Below are 23,885 nucleotides of genomic sequence, written 5' to 3'. Positions count from 1 at the left end.
ATGGACGTCATACTAAACTCCAAATTCTACACAAGAAACTGAAATTAAAAATCATACAAGTCCGACAATGGCCAGAGGCTCTTGACTTGGGATAGGCGCAAAATTTCGGTTGGGTTAACATGTTTATCTTAACCCTCCCCCTATACCTCTAGCCAATGTAGAAAAGTAAACGCATAACAATACGCACATTAAAATTCAGTTGAGGAGAAATCCGATTCCAATGTCGGAAGATGTAACAAAATTAAAAAAAATGACAATGCCACATAAATTACAACAGATTACTAGCAGTTAACTGACATGCCAGGTCCAACCCTCAATTAAACTGATAGTATTAATATAACGTTTGAAACCACTGCGTTGATGTCACTGATGGTGGACGTTTCGTACCCGAGGGTATCACCAGCCTAGTAGTCAGCACTTCGTCGTTGACATGAATATCAATTATATGGTAATTTTCTAAATTTCCTGCTACAAAACTTTTTCGAAAAACTAAGGATTTTTGTATTCCAGGAATAGATTACCTTAGTCGTATTTGGCACAACTATTTTGAATTTTGGGCCCTCAATGCTTTTCAACCTTGCACTTGTTTTGCTTTATCACTAATTTGATCTGAGTGTCACTGATGAAGTCTTATGTAGACGAAACGCGCGTCTGACGTAACAAATTATAATTTTGGTACATTTAATAACTGTCTACAAGTATTAATGTACATTAACGCAAAACTCCAAGACACGGCCGCCGGACTCTCGTTTCCAATGAATGGTTAGAGTAGAGTGGAATCATAAGAAACATTTCACGCTAATTTCATTATGGAGTTTAATGTCCCCTATTTAAATATCCCTGTGATTCCGAATAAATATAAAAAGAAATCAGATTACATGTTTATTTAATGAATATGATAAATTGCCATATTCAATAGCAGATTACGTTATTTTTGTTATCTATTTTTTTTTTAAAGTAGGGCGTACGCGCATAACGCACTTACGTGGACCCGCCCCTGATAAGTATAGCTAAGAAGAATGTATGGATGATGACTCATCAATCTCTTTAAACAAGAGTGACAAGGCAGGCGTCCCCATTCTCGAGCACATTAAATTTGCTTTAAGTGTTATCATGCGGGTTTTTTTTAGTTAATTTTTCTGTCAGTGTTGTTTTACTTTTGATAGGTTAGTACCTGTTACGCACTTTCGCCATCTATTTTATCATTTAAACAGCAACATTTCCAGTGCAGTTTTCAACATCTTTCTTAACAGCCTGGTTAGTCTTTGTTCCACTCCCAACCACGTTTGATAGAGCAAAGTACTAAAATTCTTGTCGTCGCTTATTCTCATCTACCGTCACATCCATTTAATATCTTTCGATTTTATTAACTCATTACAAAAGGCTAAATCATTGATTAATGTTCAATAAGATGTATGCAATCTACATTTTACTTGCAAAAGCACTCTAGGTGAAAGCCCGAAATACCACTCTGCCTAAATCTTTTACCTGCTGTGAGAGTGTTGTGTGTTTGCTATTAACCGTTCATGATTTAGAACAAAATGTGCTTTTCTTTATTACATAAATAATTCAAAAGTGCATTGAAACTGGTTTTAAAATTACTATCATCATAACCATAATGATCATGACCATTTCTAGGCAACACACTTTTGAATGCAGTAGCTGTGCGATATTGATGGCCAATCTTAATTACCCTCCTCGTCCTTTTACATGTGTGTAGTTCTATTCATGGGCTTAATCTACATCTGCATGACTAAACCTTATGCATTATACATGTACTTGTAAATGATAAAACTAGTATACAAACATATTGACAAGGATTGTTATTCCCGTTTTGTTATTTAAAACCTGCACAATTACCCCAAACTGTAAAAGATCTCGACAAAAAGGACAAACAAAAAAGGAGTTATAATTCATGATACATGTACATGTAATACAAAGCCAATAGAATCATGAAACATATTTGACAGAAAACTTATCCACCATTACTGCGTTCACCTGAAGGCCGTATGGTGACCAACTGTTGTTAATTTCTGTGTCATTTGGTCTCTTGTGAATTAGCAACACGACGTCCACATCATCATTTGTATATTCATAATGATTAAAAATAAATATTACAACCTACAATCGACTTATCTGTATAATGACAAACAATTCAGTAAACACATGGTTTTTATATCTTGACAACTTTCACCATTCCAAAACATCTCATAAAGTTGCACGAGAAATATGTATTTTATCTGTTAAACTCTTATGCCTTGAAATAAACCTCACCTTTCCGTTAATGAAGAAACTTTTAACAACCGCAACAGATGATCATAATTCAATTTTCATCAATTTAAATAAGTTGGGAACGAAACAATGAAAAAAGTCAGAGACAAGTTTCCATTGGCTAATATTTTTACATCACAAGTGACGGAAAGTTACTTATCAATCAGTAGTTCACATTTCTATAATATGTACATTGAAGAAATAGAACGAACTAACATCATCATTAAAAGTTATAATTTCCAACGTTATTTGTCTCTGATTGAGAGATGTCGCATTGCAATTGTACCTTATCGTTAGTTTTGTTCAATTGATTGCATTCACAACTACTTTTCAACCTGGATAATAACGATTTTGAAGACAAAAAATTGTCTAGACACATGTTTAAAGAAAGTATATTTATCCTTTAGACATGTTTTTGTTCACTTTTATTGTTTTGAATTGACGAATGTCATACAACATATATTTTATTCATTTTCTTCAACAATTAAGATATTTTGTAACAGTTTTATTGATTACGTAGTCGGTGAAATGATATGTAGCTTGTCATTGTTTGTAGCATCATTTTTCACCATAGAGACTTTTGGTCCACATTCCTTTTATTTTCCTACCAGTCTCAGGATTAAATATATGATGTGACTGTTGATTGTACGGAAAAAGATCTAAAAGAAAGAAATCAAAATCAATGAATTTTATTACAAGTGTTTCTGTTATTCTGTATATCGTTAAACATATAAATGCTAAAAGAATGTGTTTTCTAATATTTTAAGTCAACTTAAAGGTAGACTCATCCGGTAGCCAAGATAGTTATCACAAAATATTTACAAGGTCAAGAAGCAATTTAAAGGTCGAATTCAGACACCAATATGCAATTCCTTCTTCGCATGCTTTATCCCTTTTTTATTACAAACTCAAGACCTTAATGGTTTTTCTTTTTTTCTAATTGTGACTTGGATTGAAAGGTGTCTAATTGACACTCTTGTCGCTTCGTAACTTCGTCTTATATCTCTCAATCGTTAACATTTGGAAACAAATACAACTAAAACACAAGCGTTGCTGTGTAACCTAAATAGACCTAAAGCATAAGTCAAATTTCTATAAGGACAACTTTACTTGAAGTAGTTGGAAAGCTATTTTTTTTTATTCTTTTGTTTAATTTATCAACGAATAATTTAAGGATTTAATCCACTAATTTGTAAATAAGAAAATGTCCATACCAAGTTAGGAATATGACAGTTGTTAGCAATGCGTTTGATGTGTTTTATTAAATGATTTTGCCATTTGATTAGGGACTTTCTGTTTATCATTTTCCTCGGAGTTCAGTATTTTTGTGATTTTACTTTTTGTTGTAAATCATATCAATACCGAATCACTGACTACATGCACGTAGTTGATCCTATCCTTTAACATTTACAAATTATGATACCAGCACTTGATACTACTATTGGAATTTAAATATATGTAAACTGTAAAATCAATTCAACAGTAGGCATGTTTGTAACAGCAATTTAGATTTTTTTTAATAATACTGCCGTCAAATTCAACATTTGTATTGTGTATTTTGAGTTGACCACTGTGCGTAGATCTAAGCTGACATCTTTTTGTTTATAAGGTTTGATGAAGCTTAAGGTTGTTTCTCTTTGATATATAGATGTTGGGGAACATACGTTTATACTAAAACTTTAGCATGCATGTCTAGTAGCGAAAGAAAAAAGTCGCTAATTACTTACTTTTTGAAGAACTTAAACTATCGAATGAGTCCATTGACGATCTGTTAGCGTTTGTAGTGCCTTGACTTCCTTGGTCTGAACGATTAACTGCTTCTGCAAAAATGTTTTAAAACATCGAAAACCATACTAGTTGAGCTTGTTATTACAAAAAAGTTTCATTTATTGGTCAAATGTTTAATTTTAAAAATAAATCTGATTTCAACTTACAGGAAAACTAAAAACAAAAATAATGTTTAATATCTTTCAATTACTAATACATTTTGATTTTGTTACACGTATAATGATGTTTTGTCTTCAACTTTCTTTTCAGTATTTTCTAGTATGTATATATTTCCTTAGTCTTATTTGAATTAACTTCTTTGGAACTTTGTGTCCTCAATGCTCTTCCACATGTTCCACCTTTTACTTCTTTGGCTTTATAACTATATTGATCTGAGCGTCACTGATAGGTCTTATATAGACGTATCTGTCGTATCAAATTATAAGCCTATACCTTTGATAACTATGTTTGCTTGCAAATAATGAATGTCGTTTCAGAATGGGACATCCGGAAATTACTATGCAATTGCGTCTACTTAATTTTGATATCTGATAACTAATTTCAATATTCAAAGAAATACCTACTTCTTCATTAAAATGTTACTCGACTTATTTCCAAGTTGACACATTTAAATATTTTAAACTTCACCTGAACTAAAATTATTGTTTTAATTTTTCCATCTTTACAATACATTTTAAATCAATCCTTTCTGTCTATATTCATTAAACGGTACTCTTATTCCTCTTTCCAGGAACACTCATACTTTAGCACTAAATTATTTAACTAACCTCTGACACATTTTTACTTTGATACTTATTCACACTCCAAGGATCGTCTGTCGAAAAAAAATCAGATTTGACTTTAGCTTTTCTTTCCTGTGCAGCCTTTATTCTATCAGCTCTCTTCTGGACTTCTGTCCTTTTGTCAATCCTACAACAGACAAACATAACTGATATTTAATGAATTACTGTGATATTTTTTTTCTCTGTTTTTGAAGAAATAAATTCAAAATTTGGGATGCACACTAAAAAGCCCGCTTACCTCGTTTTGAAAAGTGTTCATCACATTTTTTAGTTTATTTCATATGGACAGAAAAAAACAGTAAAGTAAATTCTTATAATTCAATTCTAAATTCCATTTCAAAAGAGTTGATCATGAAAAAAACGTTGATGACGTCACGGTTAAATATGATGTATATTAGCTGATATACACAAAACTTTTAGCAAACCGGAAGCAGTCTTTCATCAAAAATAAAAAATAAAACACCCATACGACTGTAATATCAGACTCCTGTTTAAAACCAAATGTACAGTACAGTACACCTCATCTAAGGTTTCATAAAGTCCACCCTGATCACGTTTTGAAAGATGTATATACTTATATTAGTCTTATACTATATATTTTCTATATATTTGTTCACGGTGTGCTCTGTATGTCAAAATGGAGGTCTGTTATATATATACTAGTATTAACAACCATTTGAAAGTTATTTGAGAGTCTCATCAGAGAACTTATTACTTACTCTGCACAAGGTCTGCAATATCTAATGCACAGCTTTGTTATCAGGACAGCATTCATCATCAGAACTATCCCTGCTAATAGATACCAGTACCCATTGTCAGGGTACGTTTCAGTCTTGAAAGGACGTTCAGTTGTAGTTGATGACGTTGTAGTTGTCTAAAAAATATAACACATCAATGTGAGAGAATTTCAAAAATTAATAGCTATATATAATGGTGACAACGGACCATTTGAATTGTTTGTTTCACTTTTGCGTAAGGAAAATAATGTGGACGGGTATTGGGTGGGCAGAAAATCAACGCATTTAACTTTCAAATATTTTTTTTTCTCTGTGCGCATGTCTGGTGTTGAGTTGGTTGACTGTCAATTACACTTATAACCGCGTTTGTACTTACATGAACAACATGGCGGTTGCCAACTGTGAATCAGGATAGGCTTACCCTTCGGAGCACCTTAGATAATCCCAACTTGTTGTGATGGTTCAGTCTTTTGTTTTCTATTTTGTGTGTTGTGTGCTATTGTTTGTGTGGTGGTCTTTTTTCTGTTTAGCCATGGTGTTGTCAGTTTATTTTTAGTTCATATTTTATTTATTGCCTCTTGTATAGATAGTTTCTATGTTTAGAACACAATACGTTTCCCTTTTCCCTACCTCTGGGAAAATCAGTGACAAGGTAGAATATCCCACAAGTCCTCCACCATCAGTTGCACTTAAAGTCAAGATCACTGTCTGGCCGTAATTAAAGGATTCAGAAATATCCATGGCCACAGTTATTGTCCCATTTTCATCGATATTGAAATAGCTATTCCCTAAACCTGATTGATCCAAGCCGTAGGTTATTGTATTCCAAGTTTCTGTAATGTCCCCATCCGATGCCGATACATTGATTAGTATCGTTCCAATATCTTCCGTTGGAAATAAGAATACATTGTAGTAATCTCGCTCAAATATCGGCGTAAAGTCATTTGTGTCTGCTATGTTTATAGTTAAAAATGCTGTATCAGTCAAACCTCCTGGATCTGTTACGGTGACATTGCATTCAGTGACCGGTGGATGACCAATATCAGAATCAAAATCGCCGCCAAAATAAACATCGCCTGCACTTTCGTCCATTTCAAAATATGTAGTATTATATCCATTACAGTCCAACGTGTATCTTAAAGTTTCATTTTCTGGATCTGATGCATCAATATTAGGTGATGACAGAAGTGTTTCTCCCTGAAAGGGAAATTTCTTTAACATACATTGTACCAACATAATAATCTAACAGTCAATATAACGTATATTATTTTTGATATATACTGCTACGTTACATAACTTATATAGTAATACAGATCGGATTTGAATTACACAAATATTACTCCTATTAATATAGAAATAAAAATATGCTGGATAAACTCATGATGCAGTAATAAACGAATGAGAAATCTATGTTGACATTCACATTATAAAGAAAATGTTTTCCTTTTAATCAAAAATGTAGATACCGTTAAGGGTGCTTTAAGGCTACGTGAGACTATCAATATTAAGGTTATGAGCTTCCTTAATCTGTGACCTTCTGCTTATAAAATGATTGTTTTAGCAAGGTTCGAATGACAAAGAACTGAAATCAACATTACATACCTTTCTTTTCTTTCAAAATCAAGAATTGGTTTATTAAAATAATGTGTGTGTGTGTGTGTGTGTGTATGTGTGTGTGTGTGTCTCAACTTATAAGGAACGTGTTCTCTGTGTATCAAATTTGTAATAACATAACATTGAATAAGGAAAGGATTACAAATATGTAGGTCTGTCGTGTCTGAAATACAATGACACACCTTAAAGGTACAAATGGTTCTGCATTTCGACAATTGGTATCTCTTTGGTGATACTTGGGGCCACAATATTTGAAAATACAAAATTTATAGGGCTTATTTAACCAACACAAAATGTATAGCCAAATCCGGGCAAGGGTCTACATTGATGAATTTAAAATAATTTCTCAAAATTGTGTATAAGAAAAATTAAATTACACACTATTTGTAAGGTGTTGCCAGTACCAAAGGTCTGGCTACTGGCTGGTGATATGTTTGAAACCTTACCTTACCTAAGTAGCAAAATTATCGACCTAGTGGCGTAAGGATATTTTGACTAGTTTTCACAATTTGGGGCTACGTGTATTTTGTACATGGATTATTTCTTCGATAACAGTTACTTGTAGATGTACTTATAATATATTTTGTATTGTGCACTTCTAAAAAATTGTTTTGCATTTGTGATTTCGGGTTTTTATAGTTGACTATGCGGTATTGGATTTGCTCATTGTTGAAGTCCGTAAGGTGACATATAGCGCATTGGTATTCATACCACATCTTCTCTTTTATAGTCATAAATACTAATTGTCTGTATAAACCAATCAGACTTCAACTCAATAATGAGTTTACTAGTTTTCGGGCTATAAAAATGCAATCAATATTGCTAATCAAATTACAGTCAAACAAAGACAAAGCAGCAGTTGTTGGTGAATATGATTCAACTATAAATGATGGGTTACAGAAAATTCAAAACATATAAAGAATGGAAAAACATAAAAAAAAAATTAGGAATACAAAATAATAAGTTGCTTATATATACGGAATGGAGAAAATTGGCTAAAAAGAATTACGAATACACAAAAATAGAGAAAAAGAATTAGGTACAGAGAAAAATTGACAAAACAAAGAATTAAGTATAGTGAAAAATGGACAAAAAAGAATTAAGAATAGAGAAAAGTTGACAAAAAAATTAAGAGTAAAGAAAAAAGGTCTACACAATAAAAGAAAAGAAACTTATATGAAGTACACCATACAAACCCTCATAACTGTATGAAAAACAATGTTTTTGAATTGCATAAAGGAAATGTGTATGTGTTAAATCATTTTTAGTGATTGCAAACCAAAACATCAAGCGTTTAAGACCATATACATTATTGGAAAGTATAAACAGATACATAAAACCTTCTACATATTTGTTGGTTAGAACTTTGACCGCATTAAATGGTAAAAAGGTATTGACATGAATTAAACATTATCGTACGTACCACATTCTCTGTGTCATTTAAAACGTAATGGGTATTACTGAGTGTTGGAACATCGTTCACATTTACAATAGATATAGTGACAGTCGTTGTTGCAGTGTCTTTAGTATCAGTGGCTCTCACCACGAACCGGAAGCTGGTAGCAAACCCAACATAGAACAGATTGTCGTAGTCAAATTCTGCAATAGTTGAAATCTGTCCACCTGAAAAAAAGTAATGTTATGACACAAGGTTAATTTAGTTACCAATGAAACAGTGAGACGGTGAGAAGTTCCCTAGTTTTTGATCTTACTTGATGAATTTCCCCTAATATGGTGTTGTGGTCAAATACAAACGAGTCATTCCATGCTATAAATCATTTTCAGAATGAGTAATAAATGAGTCACTTTTCATTCATGAGGTCAATGTTTTTTTATGAATATATATAAGGCCATAAATTAACTATTTAATATCAGTGTATCAAAGGATGTAAGCCAAACGCGTGCAGATGATTTAAAATTGGCGATTTTTATTGATGAAATGACATTCACTAGAATTTGAATAATAATATTAACTAAATGAATTACTTACTCGCTGAATCTATATCAAAGTAACTATTTGTAGTCGGTGTCCATGAATATGTAACGACGTCTACCGAATCAAGATCTGTTGTAAAATATGTATATAAAAGTGTATCTACAGCGGTATTTTCTTCTACCACAATTTTTAAGTCAGATTCAGTATTGGCGAAAACCGGAATATCATTAATGTCTGAAAGAAAGAAAAACTTGTGATCTAACAAGAAAATAAAATTGCCATCTCTGTTTAAGCACCAATTGGAGAAAAGACACTGAGGTAAACACTTAATTAGAAATAAAATAAACAGCTGCGCCATGAGCGCATGATACGCCCGTCGTCTTGTTTTGAAGTTTTATGCAATAATCATAAATAGTTTCTGAGAAACGGCGCGACACATGAAATCCCCCCTTTTTTTTTTACAAAAAACTCAATAACTGTATAATAAAATTTTAAATCATCACAAAAAAGTAAACAGATCTTATTATTATTATAACTTTAAGTAAGAAGTGTGTAAATTTTAAAGCAATAATCATTTATGGTTTTTAATATACGGTGTGAACCCCCACCCCCTTTAAAAAAACACCCTCCATTAACCTAAAATAAAATTTTGAATCATAACCAAAAAGTATACAAATCTTCAGATTAATATAACTAATGTGTAAAGTTTTAAGCAATAGTCATAAATCATAAACACACCCCTGTTTTAGTGTTTTAGTTATAAAGTGCCGTATCTCAAAAAGTTGAAGGTTTTTTTTCACCAAAAAGAATACAGATCATTTGATCATCATAAGAAACAACTATATTAAGTTTCATGAAATTTGGATAAGTGGTTCTCAAGTTACGGTGCGACATGTTTACGCCGGACAGACAGACGTACAGACAGACGAACATACGGACGACATTTGTATACCACAATACGTTCCGTCAAAATTTCGACGGGGGTATAAATTCTTTTGAAATAAAAGACAATAGAAAACGTTAAAGACCATACTCAGAAGAATTGAAAATTGAACAATGATCTCAATTGTGAATTCGACAAATCTCGAATGCTTTAATCAACGTAAACCATAACCGAATGCACGCTCTCTTTTAGTCAGCATACCCAAATCGTATTTCAAAGTATAAGAAATATCGGAGAATGTGCCCAACATATCTGAATAATGTAGACACATTACAACTCATCACCATTGAGCTGCTGACCAATCATCAAGTCATTCTACTTAGCCATTTAAGATAAATTGTGAGTATTGAAGGAATAGAACAACAACAAAAAACGCAAATTATTTGAAAATAGAAAGTAAAAATGTTTTAGTCATTTTTATTATAAACTTTAATCATTGTTAATATCAGGATTCTGTTGATCTTTAAAATAAAATATATTTAGATATGTGTTATACAGGTGATACTGACACAAATGAATACTAGTACTATTCTTGTTCTAGTCTGAAGTTAAAAACTCATCAGAGATGCAAGACATACTTTGGTAATAAAACCACGCGTTGTTTTCTTAACAACACTCACAAATGTAACCCGCATTATAACAGTTGGAAAGCAACAACCAATACAATCTTGAAGATCTTTGAAATGCAAACACCTTATGCAAAGAATAATGTCATCCATGTGCAAGTATATTTTCGTGACCTACTGATCAAAATGATGTTTGTAATTTAAAAAAAATGCATCTTATAATTTAGCAAGATAAATGAAATCGTTATTGATCCAGAGAGCAAAGTGGAACCCGTTGTCATGTTTCATTTAAAACGGTAAAATAAATATATGAAGGACCAAACTCATATAAATGACCTTTACGATAGGTTTCATGGCATTAAACGTCTCCAGTTTATCCAATTATAAAACAATGTTGCATACGATCACACACATACCAATTATATCTTATTTATGAAAATTTTCAAATCAGATGTCTTACTTTCTACATAAACGCTAAGAACGTTTGACCCCACTGTAGTGTCTCCATCATTCACTGTAACATGGATATCAAAAGCAGGTACTTGTATTGTGGAAAAATCAACAGTGGTTTTTATATCTGCTCCTGTTGATGCTTGAAATACAAGATAACGAATACATCAAAATCTTTGTTTGTTTATTATTTGTTGAAATAAAAATATGATTGTTTGAAAAAGGTTTTAAAAAAACAAATATCCGTTGTCCTGTGTTTTGAATTCGTTGTCTGTATATTATAATAGATTTTAATTGTTTTAAAACAAGACAGTTGAATTAACCATTGCAGGTTTGTTAGTGACGACCGTTTAATGTAGCGGACAAAATCCGACGTCCACTTTCGTCATTTGTATGGACTTTCTCCTTTTTTATTTAACTTCTCGTTTTTGTTATGCATTTTTGCTTGTCTCGTGTTGCAGGAACTTAATATTTATTCAATATTACCATTTGTATCTTCTATTTTCTTTTTTTCTATCCGTAATCTGTTTTTATTTGTATGTTTTATATTATAAATCATATAAACTGGATACAGAGGACACAAACGCGAAAATTATCCCCAGAAATGAGTAATCTTATAGGTTGCACTTTGTAAATACAGCTGTTTCTCAAAACACGCCTCTTTTTGGGAGATCTTGAATATTCATAGAAAATTAATTTTGTTTACATACTGGTTCCCAGTTATGCTCTCTGTGTTCCATCTCACAGAGACATAACTTGGGAATGTTACCAGTAAATATACATGTGCATATTGTTTACATTGAAGTCTGTGGTAACCTTTCATTCAAGGTAGGGGTAGTTAAGAAAATTAGTGTTAGTTTAAACTATGAGAAGTTCAGGGAATATAAACGTTGAAAATATGCCGCATAACCCTATATTTTGACCTTTGAAAAGAATTGTGGTGCATATGAACTTTCAATTCTAGAATAAGATTTTTTTTCAAAACTTCATAGTAAAAGTGGTACAGTTTTAGCCGTAAAGGGAGTTCCTATGGGAAATTACATTGTCAATATTTACAGAAATGCAACCTATATAGGATGAAAAAGGGGAACATTCAGAATTTAACCAAATTTGTTTAATTTCACAGATTTTAAAGAAATTAAACAAATATGAAGTTTTATAAATATTTAATGAAGATTGATAGAATCCTGGGCCTTAAATATGATGACTCAGCATAAATTCACAGTTTACAGTATGCATAGTTTACTTAAAGTCCTGGATACAAAATTAATTCATAATTTTTGCATATTTGTAAGTTAAATTGTTAAGAAGTGCTTATATTTACTCTTCGCAGTCATTGAAACTCATAGATCCTTCCTGAATATTATTTATTGGAAGTGTGTGTCCTTTCGATAACCCAAAAGTAAGCCGCAACACCTAAATCTGCTTTTTTGTCACCACGGCATACATGTAATAAATACAAGTTAGAAAAACAAAAATATCTCAAGAAAACTAACAATAGTGTGTTCTATCCTGGATATGTACTAAATATTCCAAATTGCTAGAAACAGCAGAATGATTCAGGAAATTTGAGGCCCTAGGGGCAAAAAACATAGAAAATTGCCTACCCCCTGGGTCATAAAACAAATACTTTAACTTGTAAATGCTATGATTTTATGATTTTAAAGTTCTTGATATATAAAACAATAACTTTGCTTGGAAGTTATTCAAAAATCAGATGTTAGCAGTCATCTCTACAACATTTTAAGTGAATTTATATCTCAGACTGGTATCTGCATACATACAACTATTGCAAATATGGCTATGTTTGATCACTTCTAGTACATATATTAGCTAAATTGTGTCAGATATATGGTTACAGATGATACTGTTGTGACAGGAATTCTAAATTGACTATTTGAGGCAGAAAATGAGTTTTTAATTGACAAATAGGCATACAGTAAGATGTGGACTGGAGACAAAGGCTGGATTGGATACTTTATATAATCTTGAATGTTGTAATGATTGACTGCTAAATATTACATTTATAGTATTCTGATATGCTTTCAATATGTTATCAAAATAGTTTTAAACAGGTTCTAGGCATTTTTTATCAGAAAATATGCAAACAGGGTAAGCTGGCAATAATTAAAGTCTTGTTTTCAAATTCATTAAAAAATTGAAACAGGGGAGGGGTATAAAATGTACAGTAAAGAAAAACTTAGAGTATATGCAGTGATTTCTTTACGACTATAATTCTGATAAATGAGTATTAATGTGAGAAAACTAATTTTAGAGAGTTTTCTATTTGAATAATGATTGTATAGTAAACATCTATAAAGTCACGTGTTATTTCATGTTAGGTTTGCAAAATGAAACTAACGTTGTATTATTTGCGTGCTTTCTGGATTTAAATACATATGGTGCGCTCAAGCCTAAACATTTAATAACCGTGGGTGACCAAATGTATAACGGATGGAACTCTATAACTAAAAAGAACTTAAAACAATAACCGATTTTTTTAAATTTTCATTTCACTCCTAAAATACGTACTTGTTGTCTGGGAGAAAGGACATGACGCTGAAGGCTCGCAAGTGATTACATATGACAGTGACGTCCTAGTAGTATCGGCGTCAGTCACAACAATAGGAATCGTAAAACCGGAACTTGTTGACTGTTGAGGCAGGATCTCTTCACCTAGATATAAAATGTAAATACGAAATTATTTCCAAAGACATTATGTATTATTACCTATAAAATATAGTGATCGAAAGTACTATAATTCTAATTCCTTACAAAAAGGTTTATTATTTTAGAGAGTGTGTTACCTTTAAATCTATCAATAACTTAACTCGTACTACTGATTGCCTATCCAATTAAAATTGATTCATAATGCAGTTATGAGAAAAAAATTGAATAACAATGAAATCACATGCGCAAACAGAATGGCCGGAACACCGAATGTAGCTCTCATTTGGTTCTTTTATCTCTGTTATGCAATTTCAGGATGATATCGCATGCCAGTCGTATATTTCAACATCTTTCAGAATTTGAAGCCGATTCGGTGCCATTTTCGGGGTAAAATGTTATTGCAGATGAATTGCGTCTGACTAAATTTAAAGTGGTATCATATGGATATTTTACAAATAAAAACGATGCATAATGGTTACATTTTAACTTTGTTTTACGAACTTTGCAAGTGATGTATTCATTGACAAGCAATTAAGAACAACGAGTTTATTATCAACCACATCCTTCAAATAATATCCATGTTTTCTTTCGAAATGGTTTTCTCCAAAAGTGACTTTATGACTTTTTTCTGTCAATTTCGAAGACACAGTAGTCTTTCGTTCAAATCATCAAAATCATTAACTCGAAGAATTACAGCGTCCCCTTACGGTTCATGCGGTAATTGTCCTCCAATGTTGCAATCGAGGTGAGTGAAAAATAAAGACTGGATTATTTGGGTTTACAAAAACATGAAAAAAAAAGCAATCACCGATATGTTCTTGTATGCCAAAAATAAATTATGACTATTCTGTGTATAAAATAAATGGTCAATTTTGCCTAAATGTATAATGCTTTTTTGTTATTTTTTATTTATATGGATCTTGTCTGTACACCAGCTTTGATTATTTGTAATATCTTCAATTTTTCACTTATTCTTACAACATTTGTATATACTTCAAGATTATATAAAAAACTGTTTTTTTTTTCTAAAGTGAACATTGATTGGTTAAATATTTCTCAGTCATGTCCTGTGTTTGAATTTGTTTGTTAGCTTTTTGGTCATGAATGTTTGTCTCTAATATTTAATTAACTGTGCATTTGTATTCAGATATCGCAGATCAAATTTATTCGTTCATTGTTTAATCATACGTTTTTTGATTGAGTTAAGTCTGCCAATTGATATTTTATCGTATGTTTTTCTTTGTTGTGATGTTATGCTATTGTTTCAGAAAAAGGGAGAAGGTTTGGATCCATTAAAACGTTTAATCCCGCTGCAAATGTTTGCACCTGTCCTAAGTCAGGAATCTGATGTACAGTAGTTGTCGTTTGTTTATGTAATATATACGTGTTTCTCGTTTCTCGTTTTCTTTATATAGATTAGACCGTTGGTTTTCCCGTTTGAATGGTTTTACACTAGTAATTTTGGGGCCCTTTATAGCTTGTTGTTCGGTGTGAGCCAAGGCTCCGTGTTGAAGGCCGTACTTTAACCTATAATGGTTTACTTTTTAAATTGTTATTTGTATGGAGAGTTGTCTCATTGGCACTCACACCACATCTTCCTATATCTACTTAATTAAAGGGATGTTTCTGGTTGCGATAGATAAATACTTACGTGGAAGGTCTGTAAATTCAGGTGGTATGTTTTTAGTTACATAAACCATTAAGTGTCCTTCATCGGATGGTTGCCTCCCGTCTGTACACGTGACACTGACGTCATATCTCACTACATTGTCATAATCGAGGCTTCTGTTTCTTGGTATATATACATAGTATATGCCATATTCTTAACAAAAACACATCAATGGTGATCAAATTTGATTATATTCAAGTACATTTTTATAAATCAACATAACAAAGGCGAATGGATAAAAAAGTATTCTGCTGTATATATTGTACATTGCAATATTGAATGCTTTCTCGATCTTGGTTTATTTATAAATGTGGGTGTGTACAAAATGGAGAGACGTGTAGAAAAGGATATGACATTAAACATGTTAAAGTTCGTTGCAAATCCAAAAGAAAACCAATGATCATATTACTATTTGAGTTGTAGCATTCAAAATATTTCATTTTATGTTGTTTAATTGAAGACGATTCGTTTAAAAAAAAACTGTCATTAGAATGGAATGTAATACTAGTTTTGTTTTAACGATCACATTGTAATAAACCCGAACAAGCTTGACCAGCTTAGACTTAAGGTTAAAATGGACCCATTGAGGTAACCATTTAAGCCAAAAGAAGTTACTAATAAATAGATAAAAAGTATGTATGTAAATGTATAGATTATATTATTGTATATTTTGAATTACTAGTATTCAGAGGGCATCAGGGGAGATAAGTATTGTACTAACTGATTTTACCCTCTTTAAATAAAGTATTTATTATTATTAAAAAGAAAAATCAATATAATAACGAATAAATAGTGAGAGAATATAATGAACTCCAGTTCACGCGTAGTCTAGTGTGTAAACAGGGCGAGCGTCCTCTGCTATGACAAAACAAAATTAGTTAAACTACATGATTTCAAGAAAGTTTCAAATATATATACTTATATGATAGCCGCATAACATTCCATTACATTGACAAAAATGCATACATGCGTAACCTTAATGCGAATCCACATGTTACAATCGGGAACACATACGATCAATTACAGAAGTGACGACTATTCTGGTTAGACTGCAAAACATTTAGTCAGTGTCCTTAGATACAAAAAACTGTTTATATAAATGGAAAGTTTAATTTAAGTTAATAACTTGCGTTTATGTTGATTGAATGTATTTCAAATTCGAAAATAAACACAATGTAAACTATTTTTTTAAAACATTTATTGTACTATTTCAACTCTATGATTGGTTCATTGCCTAAGTGCATATTATAGTCTCTACCCCTTTCTTTTACCGATACATCTTGTATCAAACATTGAAACATTCAGATCATTTATGCACATGTCATAAGTAAGGAACCTAAAGTTCAGTGGTTGTCGTTTGCTGATGTGGTTCATAGGTGTTTCTCGTTTCTCGTTTTTATATAGATTAGATCGTTGATTTTCCGGTTTAAATGGTTTAAAACTAGACACTAGGCACTGTGGAGGCCCTATATAGCTAGTTGCTCGGTGTTATTCAAAGCTTCGTTTTACTTTTACACAGTGTGACTTGGATGGTGAGTTGTCTCACTGGCACTAATACCACATCTTCTTATTTTTACCTATAGCAAATACACACCTCCAGAAGTTGCTATTTCTTTAACCTCAAATACTGTATCGTTGCTGAATGGAAGAACACTGTGAAGTTCACAGGTCAAAGTCTCGCCATCTACAGCGTCTATTGTATGTAAGAGCGTTTCAGCTTTATTGTTCTCACTTAGTTCAACAGACGTTGGCAACGAGGTAATGATGGGTTTCTAGAATAAGAAATATGATTGATGCTTACACAAATGTTATTCTAATTAACTAATATAAAAAAAAAATAAGATAAAAGTACTGACCTCCAAGGCCAATTCAAAAAGGGGATTCCATAAAAACTAATAAAATGAACACTATTTTCATATTCCTGACTTGGTTTAGACATTTTTTTCAGAGAAAATAGTGGATTAAACCTGGTTTTATAGCTACATGAATCTAACCTTTAAGGGCATATCCAACAGTTTATTTCTGACGGTGAGAATTTTTTCCTTTAAGATATCTCATTCTTCAGTTGACAGAGAATCAAATTTTGCCAAAACAAATATATGTTGTCGATTTCGTTTTTGCAAAAATTACTGCTGAAAATTGAACTTTTTTTGCAATTTTGGAGTTCAAAACGTTTTTTATTAAAAAAAAAAATACGATTTTTTAATCAACATATACTTATATAACTGGGCTCAAATTGAAGCAAAATAATTCAAGATGGTAAGAAAAATCTAACTTTACCATTTAAAGCATTAGTTCTGACTCAAATAAAGCCAAAAATGTTATGGTTGACCCAAACAACGGCAAGAAATGAACATTTGAAATGCACATTTTTGATTTTTTGAAATATTTCTAACGGTGTCGATTTGGCCAAAGTAAGATATGTTATTCTTTTTAAAAAATGTAACGTCATAACGTTTTGAAAAATATTTGTCACCATACTCGTTTTTGAGAAAAACTCAGTAATATAATACTGTTTACTCAATCCCTCCCATAAGCCTCACAAATTGCGCCATAAGTTAAGACGTTTCGGAAAATAACGATATATATCCCCGCTAATTTTTCAAAGTCAGTGTGACGGTGTGTCAGCAGACAATTAATGTATTTATACAATTTGACTTTGTTGGGTAGTTGTCTCGATAGCACTCGTATCGCATCTTCTTATTTATAATGAACCAGTATCTGGACGAGATAACAATGCAGACAATGTTACTAAAAAACTCACTGACTCCGTATTAATTCGTTTTGCAGTTTCGGGCTTTATATTCTTTATAGGCTTCTAGCTATAACAAAAATCTGTATGTTGACTCTTAGTGTTTTGAATTATATGGGTCGTTGGGTTGCTGTCGTATTAATGTATACCTTTAAAATCTTTTTCAAAACAAAAGGATTGATTGGGTATAGAAATATTCACATCTCTGGACTTCTCCCATCCGACAATATATCTTTGCTAAAATTTGGTGCGGCCGTTTAGCTGCTCGGATGTATAAATTTGCAGCCTCGTTTAGTTGAAATAAAAATGTACTGTATATCCGATGCATAGTGCAGTGAGTTTCGCGCTATCTATACGTTAAAAAAGCATCTAAATAAATGGTTGAAGGAATATACGAACTTCGAATAAAATCTCCAAACAACAACAAAGGTCACATGAATCTTCAAATAGGTCACATGCCTAATTTTAACACATTTGTTGCGCCTTTTGCAGTTGAAGGTAAAAAAACAGCTTTATTTAAAAAAAAAACAGATCAGTAAGACAAAAGCTTGAGAATAAACGAAAGGGCCGAAAAACAAGCCTGACTGCCCTTGTTTTACGCTTCAATATACGAGTTACTGCATATACACAATGGAGATTGTTTTCTGTTCTACTGCCCTCCACCTAGTTTGACTGCATACAATGTAACAACTTATGTAGGCTACTTAGTATATTATTTTTGATTATTCAAACAAATGAATTCAAAGAGAAAGATGCGGAAAGAAATTCTAAAATTTTCGTTTAAAAACAAAATATAAATAAAAATAAAATACCCAAACTGGAAAACTGTTTTAGACAATTATCCATTGAAAACTGATGATTATGCATCACTATATAAAACTGATAAATTGATTACTCCCGTGCTCCAGTGGCAAATATATCACGCATATTTAGGACGAGGCGAAAGTGGATCTGAAGTAAATCATTGATACATTATTAAGATAAAGAGATGCATGATAAATGTTAGTTTACGCCGTATTTTTCTCAAGAAAACAGTTTTTTCATCTCTCTTAAGTAAAACCAAACTTTGAGTTTTCTATCCTGAATTGCAAAATCTCTGAAAAGTTTGGTAAAGAATTAATTACAATTTGCATTCTAATGCAATAATAAATCATTACGCATTTGTTCTCGTTGTTCTCTACTGTATTGATGAAAGAACCCGCCCTTTCCAGAGAAGGCCATAGCAATTCCAATGGTGATTCCGTTATGACGTCGTTGAAACAACGTTAAATTACGGGAAACAAAAGACGACGTTTACGTTTGTTATTACCTCCCCTGAAACTGTTGGATATGCCTTTATTTACAGTTGTTTATAGTTCTTTTACATGGACAACATTAGGTAGCCACCAAAACAGATATAACAAGTTTACTGATTTCACTGATAGTGCAGTGACAGAATAGGAAAAAGTCGATTATTAAAGAAGTTTAATTTCACTTCATGGTACACGGCTAAAAGTTGGCACAGTCCTAGAAAAATGATTTTACTTGAATTTAAGATTGGTCGTCAAAAAGTCGTATGGTGCAGTTTTTTTTATTTCAGCTTTTAGTCAGCAAATTTGACATCAAATGCAGATCATAAGTGGCATGCAGTTTGGCTTTTTATTCAAAAGCTGCCATCGCATATCTTTCTTTTTTGTTTTATTTTAACGTGAAACATAATGTTCTATGCATTAGGCAAAAAGGGTAATCCTCAAAGCCTTTTGATGACAAATTATGAAGGTAAAAACTACTGTTAACGGGGAAATTTTGTGTTTTACCCGATTCCAACATCATACAACAAAGCGCTGATGAATGGATTATATCGTATCTACTATAAAGTAATAAAACTACAATTTTTCTTTTCATGTACACATGTTTTTATGAGGTCATATTGTTTAAAATGCTATTTTTTTTTTATTTCAAAAATCTCTTCTCATCATTCATTTACTTAAAAATATTCCGGATAGTTGTGTCCCGTTCATGATTGGGCTGGGACATAGTTTTCCTGTAATATTTGGACTTGATATTACTTGTTTTTGTTTTTGTTGATGTTTTATTGTTTCGTTGAATTATTTTGGTGTCCGTAATTCTTTTTAAAGGTTGTTATTTTGATTTTATTTATGTAAAAGGCCAAATAAGTTTTTCAATGGTTTATTTAAGAAATAGGGATCCGACAAAATCCCAAAAAGATAACAAAACTAGAAAGTCCGTTGAAACTTTGCGTTATCATTTCAAAAAAGCAAACATTCATTTTAATACCTTAAACAGTGTTATTTTATTAAATGCAGAAGTAGAATAACTGATTTATTTTTACAAACGTACAGTAAATTGGGGTCTTTTGACAATCACAGTTGATTGGTGTAATGATAAAATATACAAAAGATTGCGCATATAATTGTGACTTTAATTCATAGATGTACATCTATCATTGGGTTCATTCTATTCGCTTGAAAATTGTTTATAATAAAAATAGATACGAATGATGCATAAGTCTACATGACATAGTGATATCTACAGTTCGCATTGCAATTTGAAATGCAGAACCTTTTAAAGACCTAAAGTAAACCTTTTTGCTTAGTTCTATGATTTCAAAATTCAGATATATTGAAGATTGCCTTTCTCTTTTTTACCTACATTTTAGTCAGTCAGTACTTACATTTCCCAGTTAGCTTGTAATAAAGGATACTACAGAAATTAGAATGTTAGCTTCATATCTTGGCCTTTTTCTTTGATATTGAGACGGATTGACTACTACAAACAAAAATCTATGACAAACTTTGGAGGGCGATTTTAACTTTCCAAATGTAAATTCCCAAGCTAGGTCTCAATGTACTACACTCCTCTGCGCCATCGTATAATGTGCACATATCTCAAATGATACCCTATGCTGGTGCCTGTTGAGTCAATACAGTCTTCTTGGACAGGGGTGTACCCCGACTACTTAAAACAGGCCGCAGAATTTTAAGGGATATTCAAACATATTAGTCGACGATGATATCAAAACGGCATGGTAAAATTAGGAGAACGACGTAAATGACAAACAAATTTCTGCAAAACTCTACATAGACCACCAAAGATTAACACGAAATATACTGAAAACAAGGTTATCTTGTGTGCCCCGGAAAGTTTAGAAGATTCTGTTTCAATTGTAACACCTGAGTGTCGAACGTGGAAATTTAATTTTGGTGTCATGTGCTTAATTATGAAGAACTTGCGACTGAAATAGACACAAAATAGGTTTTTATATTACCGTATGCACGAATAATGATACATTTTAGCTCTGTCGTGGCCCAATTTACTAGCACGTCTTTTTGCGGTTTACAATTTTGAGTTACTGTGTCAGATCAGATCTGAAAATTTGCAATTAATTTGTGTTCCATTCCTGTTTGTAATATAATGATACTTTTGATTCACATGACACGGGTAACATCTTGTTGACACAACCAAACTGAACTATTTTTTGTTTTACCTGGAATTCCTAATGCTTTGTTTTGAACATAACCATCGGTAACTTACGTACTATTGCCTGTGTTTCTTTGAGACATACAGACAAAATGGCAGCCGGCTCAAGTCAAGAAACCGAAGTCACGGCTATCAAAGGTTGTGCTATGTGTACTATTGTTTGTCTGTGGGTTTTTTTTTTTCTCCATTTTTTGGCCATGGCGTTTTCAGCTTATTTCGACTTATGACTTTAATATCCCTTTGGTATCTTTTGTCTCTCTTTCATATGCTTGCATCTATTGTAAAGAAAACTACAACCATGCAAGACGAGGAATTTCATTCTCTAAAACAGAACATTTAAGTAAAGGCTGTTTAATGCTTATTTGTCATATAGCCACTATGAACCTTTACTGGGAGTCAAACTGTTGTATTCTAAATTACAAGATCATTCACAGAAGAAAGTTTTTTTACCATCAGCAGTGTGATATAAATGCTATCCCTAGTTCAGATATCAAATCACGTATACAGACCAGAATGTAGGGCATAACGACATTGCACAAACTACAGTCATGTGATTATGGCTAGTGTATACTGTCGATGCGGATCACAGATGTTTTTTTCTTGGCTTTTGTTTAGAGATATTTTGCGTTTCAAGCAGCAGGACAAGACGTTTCTTTCAATACAGGGTTCTTTTGACATTTGTCCTAGAGGTGCACTGATGTTTCAGTTGTTTTATGTCCCCCATAAAATAGATTGACATGGCCAAAGTGTATTTAGCAATGACGATGATGTCCAATGGTGATGGATAAAAGCTCGCTATATGTGGTACACAAAAATTTGACCACCACTCTATTGCAAGGCACAACACGTTAAATGTCCGAAGTTTAACATTGATATTCGCAATATCATTATAGGATTCGTGGCTTAAGAATTTTGTCGTGTTCTTTAAACACTACGGACAAATACTGACATTTGAGATGTGCTAAAACTTCCACTTGCGAACATACGTATTCCAGCCAATGGTCAGAACGTCGTAATAACGTCCCCGCATTACAAAAGTCATTTGAGGTCTGAATTACTGATTAAAGTTAGGTATATTTAGTGCTATGTCAATATATCCCACATAAAAAAAAATATGATCTTGCGTCACTTAGTTTTGGATTGAATAACAGAAACGTTCTTCATTTTCAAGCGAATAAAAAGCTATTCTTTCATAAAATATACCTTTTTAAAGTTGTAAGTTTATCTTAAAATGATTTATTTACCTATTGATACAAATTTATTTCATAGAAATCATGACATTGTCAAAACTCAGCTATAAGTATGTTTTGAAATAATTTGTGTTGTCTGTTTTGCATGAACCGAGTTCAACGTATATGGCAAAAACTTAAGTTTTCACTTTCATTGATGTATACTAGCTGGTTATATGAATAAATAAATATTTTTTCATAATTTTCTATAAATTTTGTTAAGTTTTGACAGACGTTGTTCTTATTATTTGAAAAAAATACATCATGTAGAATTGAAAACTACCCCCCTTTTTGTACAGTCGCATACGTGTGTTCGGAAATCTCATATAATGATGGATTTCAACTTTTTGGATGAAAAATTGAATAAGGAAGAAAATAGATTTAATTTTTCAATCATTCTACTGTAAAAAGGGTATTTAAATTGGAGTTAAATATTCCATTTTAATTTTCCTTGAAAACGACATATGACCTTTGATCAAGATTTCTGAAAAACTGCACCATATTTTCATTTGACGACCAGAAGAATCTCAAAGTACACATATTTCCGAATCCAATGATATATGATATAGCCGTGTACCATTTTTGACGATTACAATTTTATAAATCCGACTTTGGTCACCGGCCTATGAGGTGATACAATGCAGTAACTTTCCACACTTCACAGAATCTATCATTTTGAGTCATTATGTATTGTGTTGTCATCCTGAAGAATTATGCAGTAGAACCAATGAATGACAAGGAAGCAACAACCCCTTAATCTATTTATAAAAAGCCGTTTTTTTTACTAAATTACTAAACTTTGATCATATGGTGTATTTAAATTAAAGTAGATTTCTCGTCCATCTGGTATATCTATTAAATTCCATGATCGATTTATCTTAGGTTTGTGTTTCGCAAATCGGAGGGAATACTAAGATGGTTAAAGATTACTTATCCATCTGGTAAATCTATTATATTCCATGTTCAATTAATTTCGCAGATCATGGGGTATATACTGG

At 32.1% G+C, this 23,885-nt stretch overlaps 2 protein-coding genes across 2 annotated transcripts in view; one reads left to right on the top strand and one right to left on the bottom strand.

The window, feature by feature from the left end:
- The window catches only part of LOC143055282 (uncharacterized), a 119,929-nt gene that overhangs the window by 57,354 nt on the left and 38,690 nt on the right, over positions 1-23,885 (top strand). The window lies entirely within an intron of this gene.
- On the bottom strand, positions 4,818-8,703 carry LOC143055121 (protocadherin-23-like). Its single transcript, XM_076228264.1, has 4 exons — positions 8,616-8,703; positions 6,209-6,775; positions 5,561-5,715; positions 4,818-4,968 (listed from the first exon to the last, which is right to left on the bottom strand). Exons 2-4 carry the CDS (start codon positions 6,668-6,670, stop codon positions 4,818-4,820), a joined length of 768 nt encoding a protein of 255 aa, XP_076084379.1. The 5' UTR covers positions 6,671-6,775; positions 8,616-8,703.

The sequence above is a fragment of the Mytilus galloprovincialis genome, chromosome 12 (assembly GCF_965363235.1).
Source record: "Mytilus galloprovincialis chromosome 12, xbMytGall1.hap1.1, whole genome shotgun sequence".
NCBI classification, from domain to species: Eukaryota; Metazoa; Mollusca; class Bivalvia; order Mytilida; family Mytilidae; genus Mytilus; species Mytilus galloprovincialis.
Note: the sequence above shows the minus strand (reverse complement) of the source record. Positions and strands in the feature narration are given on the sequence as shown.